The sequence below is a fragment of the Brienomyrus brachyistius genome, chromosome 4, assembly GCF_023856365.1.
Source record: "Brienomyrus brachyistius isolate T26 chromosome 4, BBRACH_0.4, whole genome shotgun sequence".
In the NCBI taxonomy this organism is placed as follows: Eukaryota; Metazoa; Chordata; class Actinopteri; order Osteoglossiformes; family Mormyridae; genus Brienomyrus; species Brienomyrus brachyistius.
The window spans coordinates 14,155,702-14,176,036 of NC_064536.1; the positions used below are offsets into that span (position 1 = coordinate 14,155,702).

Below are 20,335 nucleotides of genomic sequence, written 5' to 3' on the forward strand. Positions count from 1 at the left end.
TCCTAAAATCTTTATCGCAAAAAATATCATTCAGGACCTGGTATGAAAGTCAAGGTACCTTTACTGGTACTGGTATCGGAAAAACTTGACCGACACCCATCCCTGGACTGGGAAGCAGATCTTGTATCCCGGAAGGGGGTGGGGCCAGCGGCCGAGCACTGCGCGTGTCGTCAATCGCGTGTCGTCGATGTGATCCGCTCATCATGGATGTCCAGTTAAAAGTCACTCTTCCTTCTCATGCTTCAAAAGGTTTCTCATTTAGTGGAAAACTACTTTTTTTCTCTCACTCTCTTTCAGTCCTACATCTGCAGAATAATTTTTAAAAATGTACCTTTTGAAATGTGTATTTTCAGATATTTACATTGCGAGTAAATGCATTATTTTCTTTTTATCTAAGCATTGCTGCGGAATACTTAAAGAAATCTATATGTCTGTGTCAGAAACTTCTACGTAATTTAAAAAATTTCCGCGCAAAGAAAACGCAAAATGCAAGTCATCGCGTGCCTGCAACATAGGCTATTTGCTTTAATTTCTCGTCCTGTCATCTTGAGTACCGAACTAATTAATCTAAATCGGAGACCTACTTCTGAATGTTGTATAGATTCATCATTCTGAAATATCACGCCTACATATACATTTTAATTACAAGCTCTCTAGTTCCGTATGATTTAACTTTGCCTCCTATAAGCAGGCCTGTAATGGGACTGATGCTTAGTGGTTTTGGCACTTTTTTTTGACCAGAACTATGCCTCTTTACACACAAGAGAACCCAGTGGTTTGTTACTATGTTTAATTTTGACCAGCTCATAGATATGCCATCCGAATGTCCCTGGGTCTCAAACTACCTAATCTGATGCTTCTTCCCTCCTGTTATACCTGGAAAAAAATCCTCACTTATTTGACCAATATATTCCAGCCTTTGGTCAAATGATCTTATTCGTGTTTTGCTTCCCAGCTTTATTAATTTTACACTATCTGCTGTAATCATAAATACTGTTTTTTTTTTTTTTTTTTTTTTTTCTGCCAGTAATCCTTTGAAATGTTTTGGTAATCAGGTGCCTGTTCGCTCCAGGCCATTTCATCAGCTCTTTGTCTGCCTCCAGTTCATTACGGCGTTCATTAATTGGCTTGGAATGACTGTTTAATGGCTGCGACTCCAGGACCAAATATACACATCTCTGAAGCGTCTCCGTCCCAAGTCTCCAAGGTGCCACTTTACAAGGTGCCAGTCGGTGTCCTTTCAAATCTTTGTCCACGAGATGCCTGCCATTCTAACCCTGTAGGTGCTTATCCCGCGAAGTCGGCAGGGCGGGTCTCTCAGCCGACCCTTCCTGCTGCCGTTTATCGATTTTAAAAACTTCCCCTTTCTTCAGTTCTGTAAGACTTGATCCATTGTTGCCCATTATTTTGTGTTTGTCAATAACACACTGTATGAAGGGAACCCCTTGTACTTTATATAACTTTAGCTGGACTTTGCATGTAAAATGTCATTTTTGTTCATTCTTTCATAAAGCCGGTCAAGACAATCTTCTGTATCCATAAGTTCTCTGTATTCCCACAATGGACGATCAGGCAAATGGTAGCTGCTCCTAACTTCAGCATTCCAAACAGTTTGGGATAACCGGCCCCTTATTGAGTGGCGTTAAACACTCTGCTCCTTTTGACTGTCATCCCTTGATGTGCTCTGCTCTCGTTGATGCGTTACCTCTGTGCACAATTGCCTTGTGTTTGTGTGCTGCATTACTGTGTCTGCCCTAAGGGTTATAATTATCATGTGATTTTTCCAGTCCATCTTCTCTTCAGGCGTTGACCATAAATGAAATAAAATAAAATGTAAAGTGTAAATATATTAGACCTGAATTTTACTGATTCACAGATTCTTGGTTCAGTTTATTGTGCTGGTATACTTTTAAAAAGGAATATCTCACAAATTCCAGCACAGCAAGCTTGCTTCAACATTGTTCCGTACTACTTAATGTTGTAGTATTCCATTGTTCTTTATAATAACGGAAGTAAATATTGTGATGTTTTGAATGACATTTTTAAAATTATGGCTGAGGTTTAAATACTGCAGGAATGTGGGTTTTTATTAGATTGTCCGACTACAGAATTATTAACATTTTCCTTTCACATAGCATTTAAATTGCTTAGTATTTTGCCCGGTGAAATGTATGATCTTCAGGAGATTGATTGATTGATTTTACTGTATTGCAGAAAATATGAAGTGTGTGTTATACTGCTATATAAAACAATTGATTATTCTGGTTCTGGAATACATTTTTTAATTTAACATTTCTTAAAACTAACTTTTATATTTATTTATATATATATATATATATATATATATATATATATATATATATATATATATATATATATATATATATATATATATCCTGAGTGAAATTACATTTCTGTTTGAATTTTTTTTTTTTTTTTTTGCCTTTTTCACCAGCACACAGTATATTGGTTTTCTGCTACGATCATCTCAGACAGAATAATTAAAAATCCAGGTCATGCGTCTGCATATGTGGGTGAAGTATGCTGTATAAAATAACTGTGGTTGCAAATGTGGATATTCGTGTTTGGTAACGTGGTACATTCTGTTGTTAAAAAAAAAAAAAGTTTAATTTTCGCTGCATAGTAAAATAGATAAAACGTGCTAATTTTTTTCTTGTAGGATAACTGTTCATATTTTTCACTACTTAAATGTACTTTTATTATGTATACTTTCTAAACGGTGAAAGAAGTGACCACGCATCTCCATGTTCTTTTTATTTTTTTCGGTGTTACATTTATTACTTTTATGCTGATATTTTGAGAAGTGCTGTTCAGCTACTCCACCTACACGTCAGCTACGCATAATTTCCCGGTGCGAATCCCCACAAAAAAGTGCACAAAACGGTGACAATAAATGCAAAATATGTGAAAGGTGCCGAGCTGGAAAGCCACACTTTCATCTGACAGAATCCTAAGTCTTAGATCTCTTTCAATGATTTAGCTCCTACTCAATGACAACAATTACACACCATACTAAATGAGTTTAGACAAGGGCGGCGTTTGACAGAAAACTGCTCCAAACAAATAGGAAACCCGATTTTGAAAATCACTTGGTAAAGAATACATTTTAGAGCACACGGTCTATAAATATGCTTGGTTTGTCTCGTCGTCTTTGCGTAAATCCGACGATTGTGATGTTTCTGTCCAAATGCTGCCAATGTAGGGCTTTTTTTTATTGCTGAGCAAAATATTTTCTTAGACTTTGTGAATTGCAGCTTTTGCAACTGATTTTTTAACAAATTATGCTTGTGAAATCGTGGCACCTGAGGTAGAAGGAATATACAGACACACACACTTAAAACCTAATGAATTCCTGTGCTGCATCAGGCTGTTGAAATGAGTTTGCTACTGACTCAGGAGTGTATCTGTTCTTCTTTGTGTGCCTGACCGTCTCTGAATGCCCAGGGTCTGAGCCTATATACATGACAGATCAAGGGTTACCAAGGTGCTGGGCTGCGGGACTCAACGAGGCAGGACAAACCAGGCAGCTAAATACTCATTTCCTATGCATGTCAGGTGCCTTCCAGGGGATTCGGGTGAGGTCGCTGACTCGACTTTTTTTTTTTTTTGTAAAACTTTTTTTGCGCAGTGCATGACCGGGATTGCCGACAGTTTTGCTAAATAAATTAGTAACCTGGAGTCAGCAAGAGTGCAGACGTAACCCCCTATTCACAAACTCTGGCGAGTGGGTCTCTCCACTCCGACAAGGTTCAGCCACTGAGCTACAGCATTAACTTGTATTCTAACAAGATTAAAATATATTTGTCCTGGGGATTAGCATACTTAAATGGCCTTTGCTTTTTCGGTGGTGGCAGTGGGCTTTGATCTGCGTTGCGTGGCAAGACGGTGGCTTGGACTCGGCCATTCGAGTGCCAAGTGTGAAATTAGCCTGATGTCATCCCCATTCTTCACCTTTTACATCTTTCACCAGTTTAATCATATTTCCGCCACAAAGCTCGGCAGCTTCATTGCATATTCAAGTTTGACTAGGAAGCATTTTGAAACTATGGAAAATGACTCCGTGGGGGTAGAGGACAGGACAGCCTATTGTGTGCAGAGTACACAAGAGACGTCAATACGTTTCTGATATATATAAATCCTGCCTGACTTTCGCCTTCGGTCGAAGTTAAAGTTAAGTCAGTGGTGGCGCGCTTGTGCACCGCAAACGCTCGTGTGTTTTAAGTGTTGTCTCACACGTGGCGTGAAATTTCCGGGATAAAGTTTCCTCGTTTCCTTGCACGTGCTTTCCTGAGCCTCTCCGTGCTGAATTTTATATTTAACAATACTGGGAAAAACTGGGAAAACCTTAGTAAAAAAAACAGTTTAAATAACAAAAATGGATGAAATGAAAGACCACTTAATTTTAAATCTTTCAAGATTGGGCAAAGATAAATTCCACACTAAGTTATTTTCATAATTTATTATTTTGCTCTGAACGCTCATTGTTACTCATTAACGTAAGGGTACTTTTTAGGTTTGGTGAAGTCCTGATGACGGCAGTCTTTGGAGGTTGGAAAACTTGGGAAAATGCCGAATTAATGAGATTCCTTTAAGGGCGAGCTGAATTCGGAGGTGCAGTAGTGCACTGGCAGAGGAAACGAGCCACCTGCAGCTGTGACAGAAGGCTTTGACCTTCATCGGGGTCTCCCGGACACAGACGCCTTTCAGGGGCAGCGTAGAGTGTCTGAGAGGCAGCGGCCTTTCTCTGCCGCCAGCTCATCAAGTCAGTGACCGTTGGGCGTTACTTCCACATACAAGCTGCGCAAGAAAAGAAATGCAGATGAGTTTCATTCGCATTGAAGAGCAGGTCAATGCTGGGAAGGGTCGTCACAGATAGCCTCCTTTTGTGTCATCGCTTTTCTGCTGGAAACTTTAAGAAAAAGTGTTTAGACGCATCAGGTAACACGTGTGCAGAATCTGCGGATCGTTTTTAACACATAAAATGGGCATAAATTCGTGGCGCAAAGTGTAATGACCAACAGCCTTCTGTCAAAGACAACGTCAACGTTTATGACGTATTTAGCAGAATATATCTGTTTTAAAAATATGCGACACGCTTGACTTCGACTGACTTGCATTCATATTTTAAACTTCACAATTCATTCGACTGGCGCTTCCCACAGAAGGAAGAGAGAAAAAGAACTATTGACTAGCGTCTTTACGAATAATAAGGTCACCCTTTTTTATATATATTTTTTTTATTATAAATATTTTAAAAATTCTGCAAGATGAAAATTGTATGTGGTGCTTTTACGGTAATTATTAAAATAAAAGTATGAAATAGTGCCCATTTATATTAAGTTATTTTTTAATAATAATATAACCTATAATACGAATATCGCAGTTAAAGCTATGTATTCTGGATTCTTAATTAGCCGCGTTGCCTATTCAAATTTTACATTTAATACAGAAATATTTCAATACATGATTTCTTGTGTTTGTCTTTATAAAAAAATTGTGAAACTAAATTTATACATCATTAAGCAGGTTCGTTCCGATTTCGAGCTAAACGCTGCTAGTGTTTTCTTTTGTAACATTTAAGTAAAACTATTTCTCAATACTGGCTTTATTTAGTTCTTTAAATAAAAAGAATGAAAATTTTTACAGCTGACAATACAACCGACTAAGGTCGCTATGGTATATTATAGTATAATTCTGCTGTCATAATAAAGCAATTGGAACGTCTTTTGTGTCCATTCAGTGCAAAATTGATGATTTTGCAGAGAGACGCTTTAATTTTCAACTTCTAAAAATGTTTGTCGGCCTATTATATAAGAATATCACTATGTGTCAAAATACGGCAGTACAAATTATCCCTACGTAAGCGATTGTATAGCCTAGTCTCGAGGTTTCATTTAATCGCGCTATGCGTCAAATATCATGCCTGTCTATTGCATTAGAACTTCCTCAGACCCACCCCTGAATATCGCGTTAATTGCAACGTCTTAGTCGCATTCTAAAATGTAGTTTTCTGAAAATTTCTGAAGCATGTGATGATGCTAATCAACATATAATAGTCATGCTTTGTGCAATAAATTTGTTTTTGTTGTATTCATTTTTGGAGCTAGGCCTAAATTGCAAAATAAAAATATTGAAAAACACAATTAGGCTAGTTCTGCAGACAAACACAAGGAAATTTCGGTAAAATATGGAAAACCTTCAGTATGGATTGGACATGGATTTGAGTAAATGTTATCGATTCCATCAGACATATAAGTGCCAAAGCTTAGCGGTTTCAGAAAAATTTCATAAGCCCTACGAAATAGGCTATATTTATTGGCTAATTTATGGATTGTTTAATCATGTACCCATAAGTAGCTCAAACATAAAGAACCCGAACCAGCAAACATGGAGAAATAATGACGCATTTTTCGGCCATCTGTATGATGTTTTGTTTCAAAATCTGAAGATTAATAACCATGCGGTGCTGAATCGAGCGGCACTATGATCACAGCGTTTCAACGATGATGTAAACAAACATGACGTCATTTCCGCAAAGCTCTGCTACACGGGAACTTTCGTACATTCGGGTTTTCTTCTATATCCAAACAAGCAGTGTGCTGCTCGTGCTGTTATAGAGTTGCTGTACAGACTAACGAAACCTGTCTCACATTTTTGAACACATACTCCGGGATTTTATCGATAATAAATAATGATCAGTTTTGAAGAAGAGTCCCTTCGAGGTTTATTTGTTTTTTTTTCCAGTCATCGAGAGGCAGTTAAGTACACAGTTAAACATTATACAAATTATATACATTTGTATTATATGAAAGGATACTTCAAATCATAACCACATAAAATTCAATTACATCGCAGATATTTTCCCCATCTCGTCCTTCTTTTACATTTATAAACTTTACTTTTGAAAATTCATTGTGTTGTCTACCTGCTTTTAAAGGCAAAATTCCTGATACAAAGAAAATGCTTATTTCGGTACCATAGCACAGTTCTGAGAAAAAAAAAGTTCTATTTTGAACTTTTAAGGCAAGTGTGTTCAGTTTGGTGGATTTGAATTCATACACACTTTAACTATACAGTAAAACACAATTCACAGGAACGAAATTCCATAATTTGGTATACGATTTGCAACTTAGTATTTTATGATTTTGAATCTAGGATCATAAACACGGTTATCTGTCCAGATTTCACAATCTTCAGTTTTCATGCAAAGGCCCCAGATAACGTTCCATTCTCCAAACGAAGTTATTGCAAGACACACAGGCAATGTAAACACCTCGTGATCTACTCTCAGGAAGCAACGCCGGTTATTGGATAGTTTCAATATAATCTATATGAATAAAACGGCATGTCAAGATCTTACCAACATCAACAGCATTTAACACCATTGTTACAAACTAGGGTGATTTTGATGCCTGTATTTATACTGTTTCATATGTATACTTCTATATATCTGTTACTAAAAGTTTTTTTTTTTGCACAGATTAAATCGCATAATGTTTGCGCTGAAGAAAAGGATACCGTTTTTTTTTGCTTAAAAAAATCCATCCCGTCATATACTGTATAAATAATAACTATTTTAAAAAGTCTTACAAAAAGGTTATATTGCTCTTGCATAAAAACTATATTTTGATGATAGAAGCCTTGGAAAGTATGCAGATCAAGTACAAAATGATTTCGGTTTGGCTCGGAGAAGGTAATTAGATATCCAGGTTCCCTCCGCTGCGTCAGTAATGTAGAATATGGTTCGGTAACTTTATATAGCTGCTGAATTAGCCAAGTACAGCTGCCAAACTTTTATGCGGTCCGACTCAGAATTCATTCGTAGCCAATATATATATTTTTTTTTCAGGAAATCAAAGAATACTCCAGGAATATAATTTAAAAAATGAATTGTTTTCTGCTCTTGTGTGGACATAAATACAAATTTTAATCGAGACTCAAAAAACAGACACTTCGTTTAACACTACATGGAATAGCCAACGAAGTTGTTCCAACCAGCCAAACATAACAGCGGAATATAAAACAAACAAACAAACAAACATGGAAATAAAATATATCTTAACAATCAGCAATTTATTTCGATTCACAGTTGCCTGAATGCAGCAGAAAAATCTTTGGACTTCAGCAAATTGGTATTTAACTTTTTAACTGTCAGATTTGTCTAAATGTCAAGTACCCACGAGAAGCGATTGTTAGAAAGAAACTTAACTGAAAAAAAGCTTTCCCAGTAATGGCGTCTAAAGTTTAAAGATGAAAACGTCGATTTATAAGACTCGAAAGCGACCCTTATTCGTAAATTATATATACACAATATTGCAGAATTATATCTAATACATATATTTCAAAACATAAATGCTGGTATGTTTTATACACTGGCCCTTGTTATGTTTTTTTTTACGAAATTATTGCATTGTATATTTTCTGTTGTTGTCCGCCGTTAATCGCTGTCTGATTTGTCGTCTTTTTCTGTGGTGGCGTGATTGTAAAGTCCCTGGGCCATCAAGTGCAGGGCCAAAGTGTTTTTGTTTCCCGTGGCTTTTTTAATTTTGGCTCTTTTGTTCTGAAACCAGATTTTGATCTGTGACTCGTTAAGGCCGAGTTCCTGCGCCAGGCTCTGCCTCCTCTGTTCTGTCAGGTACCGGTTCGTTTGAAACTCAGCTTTTAGTCTCTGCAGTTGTTCGGCTGTGAAGGCAGTCCGTGGTCGCTTGTCTTCCTTGCTGGCGGATTTCTTCTTTGGTTTGCGAGACCTCGGTCCTAGGGGACACAATACAATAAATATTAGGCCTAGATTAGATTCTACAGGGCATGCCGTAGCTTTCCGTTAAATTCTCTCTGAACTGAGTACAACTCATGCCGTGAGACCATGCCGCGAAGAGTAATATGCAAAAAATATTCTTAATACCCTCGTTCCTTTTAACACACTAGAATACGTCCTTTTAAATAGGCCATTCATTTACATGAAGAGAAGGCGACATTGTACAAGGACAAGTATAACGAAACGATGTAAAATATCTATGAATTTACTACGTCTGTGGAAGCATACATTTAACATTCTGCCATTTTGAAATCGAATTATATTTGTGTGGGTGAGTATGGGCGGTACAGGTTTCGGTGGGGGTGGGGACATGTGTGTTTGTATGTAGACCCGGCAGGCGGTGGTGCGGGGGGGGGGGGCGATGGGTGAGCGCGAGGCACCCCTTTCTCCTCGTCTCTGTAACCATAGGAACTAAATTCATAAGCAAGTTTTTCCATGTACTTAAAAACTACATAAAACGCAAACAAATATGCATGGACAAAATATATTTTCACACAAACCGTGTACATCTCAAATAAAGTTTTAAAAATTAAGCTAACACTAAATCATTCATCATTAATAATTTTGTTGTTGTTCATTGTTAAATATCCTACGTAGATTATGTTTCGCCAGCTCCAGGAATAAGTAACTGCTATTAATTAGGCTCACGTTATTGAAAACATCGTCGGATTTTTGTCAATACTGCAGATCGAGATGTAATTCTTAATATGAAATTGTTCTTTGTTGACCAGGAACTCTTTAAAAAGAAAATGTAAAACAGAAATAATTCTAATCAACAGGGAAGCAATAAAGTTCTTTATTACTTTAAATGTAGTAAAAATGTAGTCAAATAAAGAAATGACGTTCATACATTTTTACCTTTTTCGGAAATCAAATAGGCCTACATTTACAAATATAAATATCTGAACGCAATTAAAGTTATTACGTCAGTGAAATATAACTTAAATGGTCATACTTAGTCTTTAAAATTGAGATTAAGATATTGTTGTATTGTAAAGTAGGCCTATTTCAAATTACGGAATAGTTACATTTTTTATTCAAAAGCATTGATGTTAAAATATGAAGTTAAATAGTACTAAATATTATATAGGGCATATGTGCTTAAATTTTGGCGTGAGATCACGATTTTTAATAGACAGCTTAATTTGTTTAAACTGAAGGATGATAAAGTATGAAAAAGACAAGTAGTCCGAAAGCACACAATATGCGCCTATATCTTCCGTATAATTTTATACGGAAATCTACCTCGTTGACAAAAAATATGCTAATTAAATATGAACAAAGAATCCTACACAACAATGGCGAAGATTTTACGATTTAATGGACATCCTAAAACAAGTTTTAATAATAATAAACGATTCCGCCTTTAACGGTGTGCTCGCTGTAAATTTCCAAAATCTATCTGTAAATAAGTCTACGAACGTTTTTTTGTACGAAAAGTTTTCATGCAATTATTAATTTGAATTTGAAAAAAATATATATTCCGATATCCTTAATTTATTATCTGTAATCTATCAAATTTAATAAATTCAATTTCATTTCAGCTCCAAATACTTATATGAATATTAAAAATTACTGTATATGTCAATTGTACTTCAAAGTATGTTCTTTTAAATAAGCAGTTAACATAAATGTGCTATACATCACATTTTTATTTTTCTATGATTAGTATAATAATAATAATTAATATTATTATTATTATTGACAATCCTGTGGCAGATGCTATTTTTATTTTACGTAATCAGTTTAATTTTTTTGTTATATACATATTAAATATGACCCACATCATTTTACATGCTATATGTATCAAATATTATGGAGAAAAATATTGTTAGTTTTATTTAGTGCTTAAATGTGTGTAAAAAACATAGATTTTATTTTAGTACATAAGTTTGTGTAAAAATCTTTTATTTTAATTACCTCGATTTCTAAAACTAAAACGGGGACTTATTGTCAGTTTTTAAGAGCCGTGTTTTCATTATTTTTGAATGCGTTTGACGCTTCACTGATCCCTGCGTTATTTATTCGGTTGACTACTGAGTAGTGTTTTAAAATAGATTTAGATTTATTCATTTAAAAGTTCCAAGTTTACCTATATAAACGAGGTATTTGTTCCTGTCGTGGTGAACTTTCAGTGTCATAGCGTAGAAATCTCTACATTTTTTTGTTTAAATAACATCACATAAACCTGCAGTCAATGTTTTAACCTTAATGTAATTAATTTGATGATCGAAATGTTTCTTACCTGACGAAGGCCTGTCCGAATATCTGGTGCAATACACCCACGCTGGCCAGAGCATAGGCTGGGACGAAGGCGTACAGCTCGCTTGCGAACTATCCGAATCGGAGCTTAGGCACTGGTCACCACTTTCTCCGCGGGATTTCATACGGTGGTCGCGGGCAATTTCGGGTTTCTTGGTCCCGTTGACTGAAGGGCTGGAGGTTCCTTCCTCTGCCACCGTCCCTCCTACCTGCCCCAATCCAGCGACCGAAAGACTACGATTCTCTCTGCCACCAAGGTTCCTGTCCTCTCTGTTAAAGATTCCCTCTTTTCTGCGGCCGAAGTCCGGTCGTAAAATATTATCGATAAAAAAGTTCGTTATTCGGTGTGGAAGGGGGTTTCCCGGCGCTTGCAAAAGCGGAATAATTGCTCTGTTTGACTCGTCACTTGATTCCTGACGCTCCGCATCTCTGTTGCTATGATCATTTTCTTCCATTCTGATCCGTTCCCAATATTCGTACTTTAACCCCTTTCTCACTTTCTCACTCCACACAGAAGTAGATAAATTCCAGCTTCACGGATCTTCTGCCGTCCCCCAACTCAAAACTGTTATTCAGTAAATTTAAATTAATTTACAAATAAATCCTTAAGTATGCGACGTTTATTTTAAACACAAAGAACCCCTTTCTTTTTTCTGCAGACAAAGAAAAGTCATAGTTTTGTTCTATAATTCCAAACGGATCTGTCCTTTATATCTTTGCTTAATAAATATCATTTAGGGAGCTGAATTGTTGAGATCCTGAATTGCTGAGTTGGTCCGGCAGGGCTGCTTCAATTATTTCACTACAGATAAATAAAGATGCGCTAACTGATTCTGAAATACTTTCACTCCGGATTTTTGTTCTTATTTTTAATACGAGTCCCCCGGGTGACGTCGCAGTCCGATAACCTAGACACGTGCCTGTGGCCAATAGAATGAGGGAAAATGTACCACGTGCTTCCGTGACTCCGGAGTAAGTGACAGCATTCAACCTCGCCTGTACTACTCCTCTTCCCTCCCCACTACCCCAATTTTTTAAAGCTGCAGTGCGCTTCCAAAACCACGACGAGAAAATAAGTATTCTCGGCTATAAACACGCGCCGTACACGACCAGAATATTTTTTTCAAATAATTCGAAAAATATTAAAGAATACAAATAGGAATGCCTTACTTCTCCGATTTTTCGTTGGTTATTTTGATGTTGACATCGTCTGGAGGGAGGGGGTTTAACAATATTAAGCGGTGTTTTTGTATACACTTGGGTTGTGACAAAACTTATTTTGAACTGCAGCGTTTGTCGGACTGACAGGCCATGCTGTTAGTCCGATTACAAGCACACGGAGAGGAACACATCTAACAGCCATGAAACAGACATAGGCTGAAAATGGTGACTTGACGGTGGCGGACGCCAACACGCCACGAGACTTGCTAGGAAAAAAAAAAACGAGGACTGATCTTCTTTGACAGTTTTGATATAGACTGGATGGGGCTTATTTAATGTAAACAGAACGGTTAACGTTTGATTTCATCAAACATCAAACACATTGATCGGTGTGGATCATCGTGGGGCATCAACTAGTCTGCGCAAGTAGCTCGCTGTCTAATTCAATAACCACGCAAGGTTGCCTCCAAAGGCGTGAGTTTTGGATTGAGCTTTTGTCAGATAAGCAAATTCAGATTCATTCGACCGTACCTTCTCCATCGTCTCCTTAATTGACCGCTGAAAGTCATTCCAAGTGCAGGCGGAATGCTTGCCTGACGCGGATGTAAATGCGAGGTCACCGTAGACAAGATGCAAGTAGCGCTTTAAAAAGGCTCAGTGATGCACGTTCCACGTAGCACCAAAGACGATCCAGACTTGGGGATAATATTTTACCCCTCCGCAACAAACTGAGAAATGCGTTAGCTAGTTAAGCGGGTTTTGCTTCTCCACTACACAGCATGAATTCACTTTCAGAAATATTCTTTTTGGCCAACGGATGACTGTGATTTTGTGGGTCGGGTTCGGGGTCGGTAATACCTGCAAGACTCGGATTCTGGCACCGCGCGAACGTTTTACGGTGATACTGTTTATTACTATAGGCTGTAGTGAGGGATACCAGTAGTCTCCATTAGCAGTTTCATTTGAACTCTCACCAGACGCACGCGGACTATGGTTTGTTTCGTCTTAGCCAAAGCAGGAGGCCATCCTTCGAAAAATACAGTGTCTTCAACAATTCTATGCATGACAAGCGTCTGAAAAGCAGTTATGTTATAGGCCGTTACGTTATATTATTCGCGCTCCGTCTATTTAAGAGGCTATGACCTGTCATGGGATGATATTTGAATTGTTAATGTCCAGTGGCGGGCTGAAATTTGCTTGTCGTAAATGCAGTGACGCGGGCTTTGAATGATAAATAAATTCGATGCCTTTTATAGGTATAAGGAGAATAATGACTGTATTCCTATTATTTGAAATTTTGCTTAGAATCACATTAACAAAGCAGTTTATTTGAAACCATTATGAAACAAAAAAGTGAGTAACATAATCAATTAATACAATTACTGAGAATTACTTCCTGGGCTTCAGCCGTTAATTAGGCTGCTAGTAATACATACCAAAAAAGGAAAGTGAAGCCTTCCTTAGATGTGAACTTGCAAGCTTTTCTAATCAGCATTAAGTTGATGGTGGTGGTGGGTTCGCATCGCAAACTGGAACTGTATGCAAAGTCTACAGCCCCAATCCCGTTCCGAGCGGATGAGGCAAAAACCGGACCTATACTAAATATAACGTGGCCTCATCGTTTTTTTTTTCCTTCAACTGCCGAGATCCTCCTTGTTTTGAGCGGTAAAGTGGAAGAAAGCAAGGTAGCTTCTGTTAGAGAAGTATTTTAACCCTTCTTCGTCTAAGATTAAATACAAGCGAAATCTCCGATCGGTAATATCGACGTAGGTCTTGTATATTAATACTAACAATAGTTATAAACCATGTATACACTAACGCTTAGTACTGAATGCTATATGAAGAACAGTTAGTAATGCTAACAATGTTAATAATCTTAATAATGCTAATAATACTGATAATTGTTTATTAAGTGTGAGTAGGCGACGCTGTTACTGTTAACCTAACTATAGGTCTTATAAATTATAAATATTGTGTGATCATCAGACTCATTAAACGTACATGCCAGACATTCCTTACTAAGTTATTTCGTTTTTATTTAAAACGACTTTTACTTTAAATATAATTGCCTAATTTTCCATTTATGAGCAATGGATAATAAAATAATCTATGTTCACACGTTCTTAAGCATATTATGTCGTCGTTTTTTAAGTTTATAATCACTTTACTTAAATCACTACAATATTTATTTAACAAGATAGTTTAGAATAGCCCATTTGAAACCAAACGGTAAGGAAATACCATTCTTTTCTTAGTTTTTTAATTTATGAATTTATATAGCGAATAATATTTTTGTATTTGCGTTCACCCTTTCTGAAAAACAAGGTTTGCATTTCCCCTAATAACGAGGATCATCAATCTGTATCTTTTGACGGCATCCGGTGGAATTAATCTTGTGTTCGTCGTCCTTTGCCTGCCCCACACACCAAATAACGATGAGCCCATTTTATACACGTTTTACGTTTATACATATGCATACTCGACGTGGTTTATATTCGCAGTTACCCCACCTCTCCGTCATTGATTAATTTAAGTTATATTCTACAGCTATATACTGTAGTTATTTATATCACGAATCCTACCTTATACCTTATTAAAATACGCGGCCCTTTCAAAAAACGCAATCGGTGAAATTAAATTAAAAATATAACTGGCCCGATTTGATTTCAGGTCTGGCTGAGTTCTCTTTCGGTATACCCTAAGTTTCTTGATATTTTGCCTTAGACTGACCTATTGGCAAAATGGCTGCTTGTGATAAACATCACAAACTTGTTACATTTGATTAGTGCGCCATTAAAAACTGGTCGCATGGCAGCATCGTGATCAAGCACTTTCTTTATTATCGTGACCCTTAGAGGAAATTAACTTTATCTCCATGAAGCAAAACTTTTTTATTCTTCAGATGACTGATGCCACTGTGCCCTAACAAGACAAGGTGTTTGTGATTTTTTTTTCACATCGACTTCTGTCAAGTACTGTGGATGACTTGATGTGTCTCGCTGGAACCTTTAGTGGGCTACTTTAAAGCACAGGCCCACTGCACAACTGCTCAGTCGATTACAGAGTCGGTTTGGTCAACATCTATCAGTATCAATATCAATATCAATATCCGAAACCGTTAATCCCCTCAGACAAAACAAATTATAGTGACGGAGAATATACACCTGCCAGTGAACCTCATGGTCCCGACAAAGGAAACTGGATATTTCCCTCTAAAGGACTTTTAATTTCTCCAAATTCCTAGGGATTTACACCCTATAAGCCCCGAGTCTCCGATAACCGACTTTCAACGGCCAGTGTAGATATTTTTTTTATTTTGCTTTTAATGAAATAAATCGTAACACGTTGCAGTGTGTCCGGTAGCCAAAAGCGAGGCGCCCACCTTTTAATAAAAGCAAATTAAACCCATTAGTTACGGACAATCGGGTACAGACTAAAGATTACATAGGCATTTAGCAAAGTATCACATTCGAAAGTGCAGTGTAAGCAATACAACCAACATATAAAGTATATGTATTAGTATCTATTAATGTTAAAGAGTTCAGAATTTCTGAAAAAAAAATCCATCAAGCCATCTTCTAATCCTGGTCACGGTGGTGGGGGTCCTTAGCCAAGCCCCGTTAGCACAGGGCACAAGGGCTACCTGGACGGGATAAATATTGAAAACATGTTCATTTCAAACATTTCTGTGAGTTAGCACTTCACGCTTTTGATGACTAACAATCCACTAACAGAATGAAATACATGCGATTGCAAGGAACACGCATAACAATACCGATGCTGAGTACAAAAAACATTTAGCTAATTCCTTGAATATATACCTCTTTGTGTTTCATATGACATGTTTTAGCTCATTACGGTCTAGCACTCCCAATAGGTTGCATAATAATCACACAACAAAATTAAATTAAAATAGCCAAATGTGCGGTGTGTAAATACGAAGGATATAGCAAGTATATTTTCATCCCATTAAACATTCGGCGTTAATTGCGTAATATGCTTACACATTTTAGTCAAGGTTTGACGCTGTCAAAGGCGGTGAACTATGCTTAGTTCGACGCGAATGCGCACGATGACAGTTGTTCCCGCCAACATATCAAACCCTTCGCTCTAGGTTTTTAAGGTTGGCTAGCATCCAGGCCTAGTGTTTGTGCGGTGCCTCCTCCCGGTTCCTCTCAGTGCTCTAATTCTGATTTACACGATCCCCCGCAAGACACTTCTACGTTGCTCTGCAGTGCTTACTTAATCACAATTACTATCACAAACTGACATTCTTGTGCCTTTAAGCACTAATCCCGCTTGCCATTTGTCCCCGTTATGATATGTGATGTGCCTTATATAACATCATGTAATTAGCTTAATTGTTGTGTTGCTTTTCTACATGATTGTGTAACAAAATAAGATGCTGAAATATCGATTGTCTTTTGTTAGTTAAAATCAAAATGAATGCCGCTATTTGATCCCTATTTGATGGCTTATATATTGCATAATATACGAGTAACATACGGCGAGTTTCTTTTCTGGAATACCGTCGATTCCTTGCATCAGTTCACCTGTAGGCCTATTTTTAACATTAAAGTGCCGAGGTAGCCTACCTTTGTTTGCCAGAAGTTTTACTATACGGCGATTTAAAAGGAATCGTGAATTTCTGTGCTTTTGATACCCAGTCACTCTTTAAAGGATGTCCAGGTCTTCAAACAGCTTTAGTTTTAAGAGTTGCCACGAAAAAAAAGGTTACGCTCTGAAGAGGATTTGTGAATGAACTGCGTGCCTCTCGCCAGCTCACAGATCAGAGCTGAGGTCCCCACACGGATACGGCCCAATGAATAGTGGTAATATCTGCTTTATTATACAATGCAGGGGTCATTCGAAATCTGCCAGCTTCCTGTAGGCCTTTGAAAAAATGAAGATCTACACTGAGACTATACAAACGGGAATAAAGGTCATCTATCGCTTCCGCTTTTTGTCCCATAACGACGTTGAACACATGTGCACATTCCCCAAAAATAATTTGCTTGTAATTAAAAAAGGTAGTCTATGCGTCATCGTTTAGCGTAGCCTCTTTTGATTAGCCCCAAGTAATCTAGAAATACTAAGCTGAAAGTTTGAAAAAAAAAAGCCCACTTTGAAGTATACGGAATAAATTGCTTGTTTCCGCACAAGGGAACACAGGAAATATCTTCAAAAATTTCTTTAGGCTACAGGATCTATGGAGAAATGACTAACCGATTTGTGCTTAAATGTCATACATTTTTGTCACAATTCTTTAGACTTTAATCCTGTTAATATGGTAAACTTTACAGTAAAATTAAATCCCCTGATTGCATTCAAAGGGCCAAGAACCAATGCTTTAAGATATTTTGTTCCCTAATCTCTTAATGAAATGTTAATAATGACAGTATCGATTTCCAACGCCTTAACCTGGGCTTTTGTTTATTCGCATTTACTTTGAAGATGCAAATGAGGCGCGCCGGCCTTCTCCTCGCCAGAGTGGACGCTTTGAAGAATGCGAGGAGAAGATCATTTATTGGTTTTAATTACTCTTTAATCCTACTGATCGTCCTGGCGGAGATAAATCCCATCTGAATGGCGCTTTTCTCAAAAGCGGGATTGTGCTATAGAACGTCTAATCGAGCTTTTTGCAGTGCTGTTTTACACGCTGTTGTAAACCGCGCAGCCAGTTAAGGGTCCACAGATAAAACAGGACTAATTTAATACGCCCCAGCCTTTGGTCACCCCGTTTAGTTAAACGGCTTTATTTTCAGTCCAAAGAGAGTTCGGCTATTTATCTGACTTTCAAATTGTTTTGTTAGAGTACCGTGCCCCAAGACAATAGAGCTGTAAACAGTTTAGGCTAATTTAAAACAAACACACAATAAACATTTATTCTAGCATTCCGCATAGCAATAATGTAAGCTGCACATATAGCATACTATTCCATTCCCCTGTTCCAAAGCACGTCAATGACACCACAGAAGGCAAAAATGCTGAGCTAGGGTATATTTAATGCCATAGCCTGTCTGGAACAAGGATATTGTTTCACGTTGTGTGCAATCGTTTCTATTGGACAAATAGGCCTATTGAGTATACATTAAATATAAGGATATCGCGGCAAAATCAAGTTAAATAACTGTGACATTTAAAATTACCTAAAGCACATTTATTTAACGACGCTCTTTAATTATCTTGTTGTTATACTGCGTCAAATGCAGCAGTAGAAATTAAAGGAAGTTTTGTCTCAATCAGTCGGATGCGTCTGAAGTTATGCTTTGGTCCGACTGAATAGCTGACGAACAATGTAGTTTACTTTCAAATATTTTTCATTCATATTAATATACAAAACGTAATGCATAAAAGAAAGTTGGTTGCTTTTCATTAAGTACAAATATTATTTAACAACGTGCAAATTCATAAGACACTGCGATCTAGGCTATATTATTAATTTTAATAGAACTATGTAATTTTTTCCCCCGGACGAAGACTTATTATAATTATTACTAAAGTTATACAAACACGTTGACTGTGAAATACTTTAGGTTACTAAACTACATACTTTTAAGACGGCGGTCGAACTTTTTGAGTGGAGGAATATAAATACGGGATTTTAGGCGACTTTCATGCTCCATAACTAGCCCGTGATTGCACGAAGCTAATAAATGTATCGATATTATAAAACAATAATATGTGTATTAATTTCGCTTTATGTTACCTTTCAGTAACGCGTGAAAAACCAGCAGTTTTATCTGTATTGAATAGACAGACTTGTCTAGAAAGAGAAAAACTATAGCAATTTTGACTTCAAACTTGAGATCAATCCAAAATCGAACCAGTTTCGTGTACCCCACGCAAACCGATTTCGCTGCATTGTCTGTGAGCAGAAATATATTTTCGGCGTTTTGTCCATTGGCTGCATTCTCAGAACCAGGTGTGAAAACTGGAGTAAGTTAAGGCTGGCCAAGTTAAGATTGGCCTTTTCTGTGTATCCTAGAACCACCTTCATACTTCATTGACCAGTGGGCTTGCTTTAATTAAAAAAAGAAATTTCAGCCAAAGTCAAGAAGGTTTTCCGATATTTTTCAGATGTTCTTTGCATGCAAGAGTGAGGTTTATTATATTAGATTTTTTTTTCCATAACTGATACTTCACCTTTCAGCCAAACCACTCAGTGCACCTTTATTTTCTTGGCACAGACATCACGTGCAGACGTTTGTCGACATTCTAAATGGATTAGTCACTGTTTTATCGAAAAAGTTGGCGAAGCGTTGTGCGGTCGGTTCTCTTTCTATCAGAGCCTAATGAGCGTATTATTCCCAGACTTAACACACTTGAATCCTCCCTACTGGTGTTCACTGCCCACCACCGGCTCAAAAATATTTTTGTTTGAGTTTTGCAGATTTTAACTCATGCAGTTTAACGTTTATGGGGCTTTTCTTCGCTCGGGCTTTCTTTAAAATTACCAACTAATGATTTATGCATCATGCTGTTAATCCGTCCACTTTCGCCTTTCCAACGTGAATGCATGTTTCTCTTAGGTATTTGCAATTGATAGGTCATCGATTTGAATGGGACGGCACACTCAAACATGTGTCTTGCGGTATATTATTATTGCTTAAGCACATTTAACCTAATTAAGAGATTTATTCCTTTTTTAGGCATTTCAGGGCGTCAGTTATTCCTGCGTTGAACGTGCGATTAACTTTTACGACCACGCTTCTTTAACTTCGGCATGAAAAACTGCGCCTGATCTATAACACGGTATTTCAATTCATTTGCACTAGTTAAAAAGTTCTGCAGTAAAATATATATGGGGTAAAATACCGGCGCAAGCATGTGCCAAGGTCACGGAGGCTCGGATGTAACTTGGAACCTTCCGTCAATCGCATATTTCATTTTAAAAATGACATCCCGACGCACGCTGGTCAATCACTTGTCAAATAAAAGACAACATGCTTGTACTGCTAATTATCCATCAAAGGGCAGTTTCTCTTTTAAAGATTATTGCTTGATGAACCTTTATTGCAAAGAGGGTGTCAAAACGTAAAATACAGCGTGAAATATTGCTACCTTACGTAATCA

General features: G+C 37.3%; 1 protein-coding gene across 1 annotated transcript; it reads right to left on the bottom strand.

Annotated features, from left to right (window-relative positions):
- Window positions 1–6,720: 6,720 nt before the first annotated feature.
- On the bottom strand, window positions 6,721–11,954 carry en2b (engrailed homeobox 2b). Its single transcript, XM_049012448.1, has 2 exons — window positions 11,082–11,954; window positions 6,721–8,775 (listed from the first exon to the last, which is right to left on the bottom strand). The coding sequence occupies exons 1-2, from the start codon at window positions 11,551–11,553 to the stop codon at window positions 8,459–8,461; spliced, it is 789 nt and encodes a 262-aa protein (XP_048868405.1). The 5' UTR covers window positions 11,554–11,954; the 3' UTR covers window positions 6,721–8,458.
- Between the last annotated feature and the right edge of the window lie 8,381 nt (window positions 11,955–20,335).

Bases quoted from the DNA above. Each gene is read 5' to 3' on its own strand.
- en2b (XM_049012448.1), bottom strand. From the start codon at position 11,553: ATGGAAGAAAATGATCATAGCAACAGAGATGCGGAGCGTCAGGAATCA. The intron at 8,776-11,081 runs GTAAGAAACATT...TGTGTCCCCTAG, and splicing joins TTCGGACAGGCCTTCGTCAG to GACCGAGGTCTCGCAAACCA.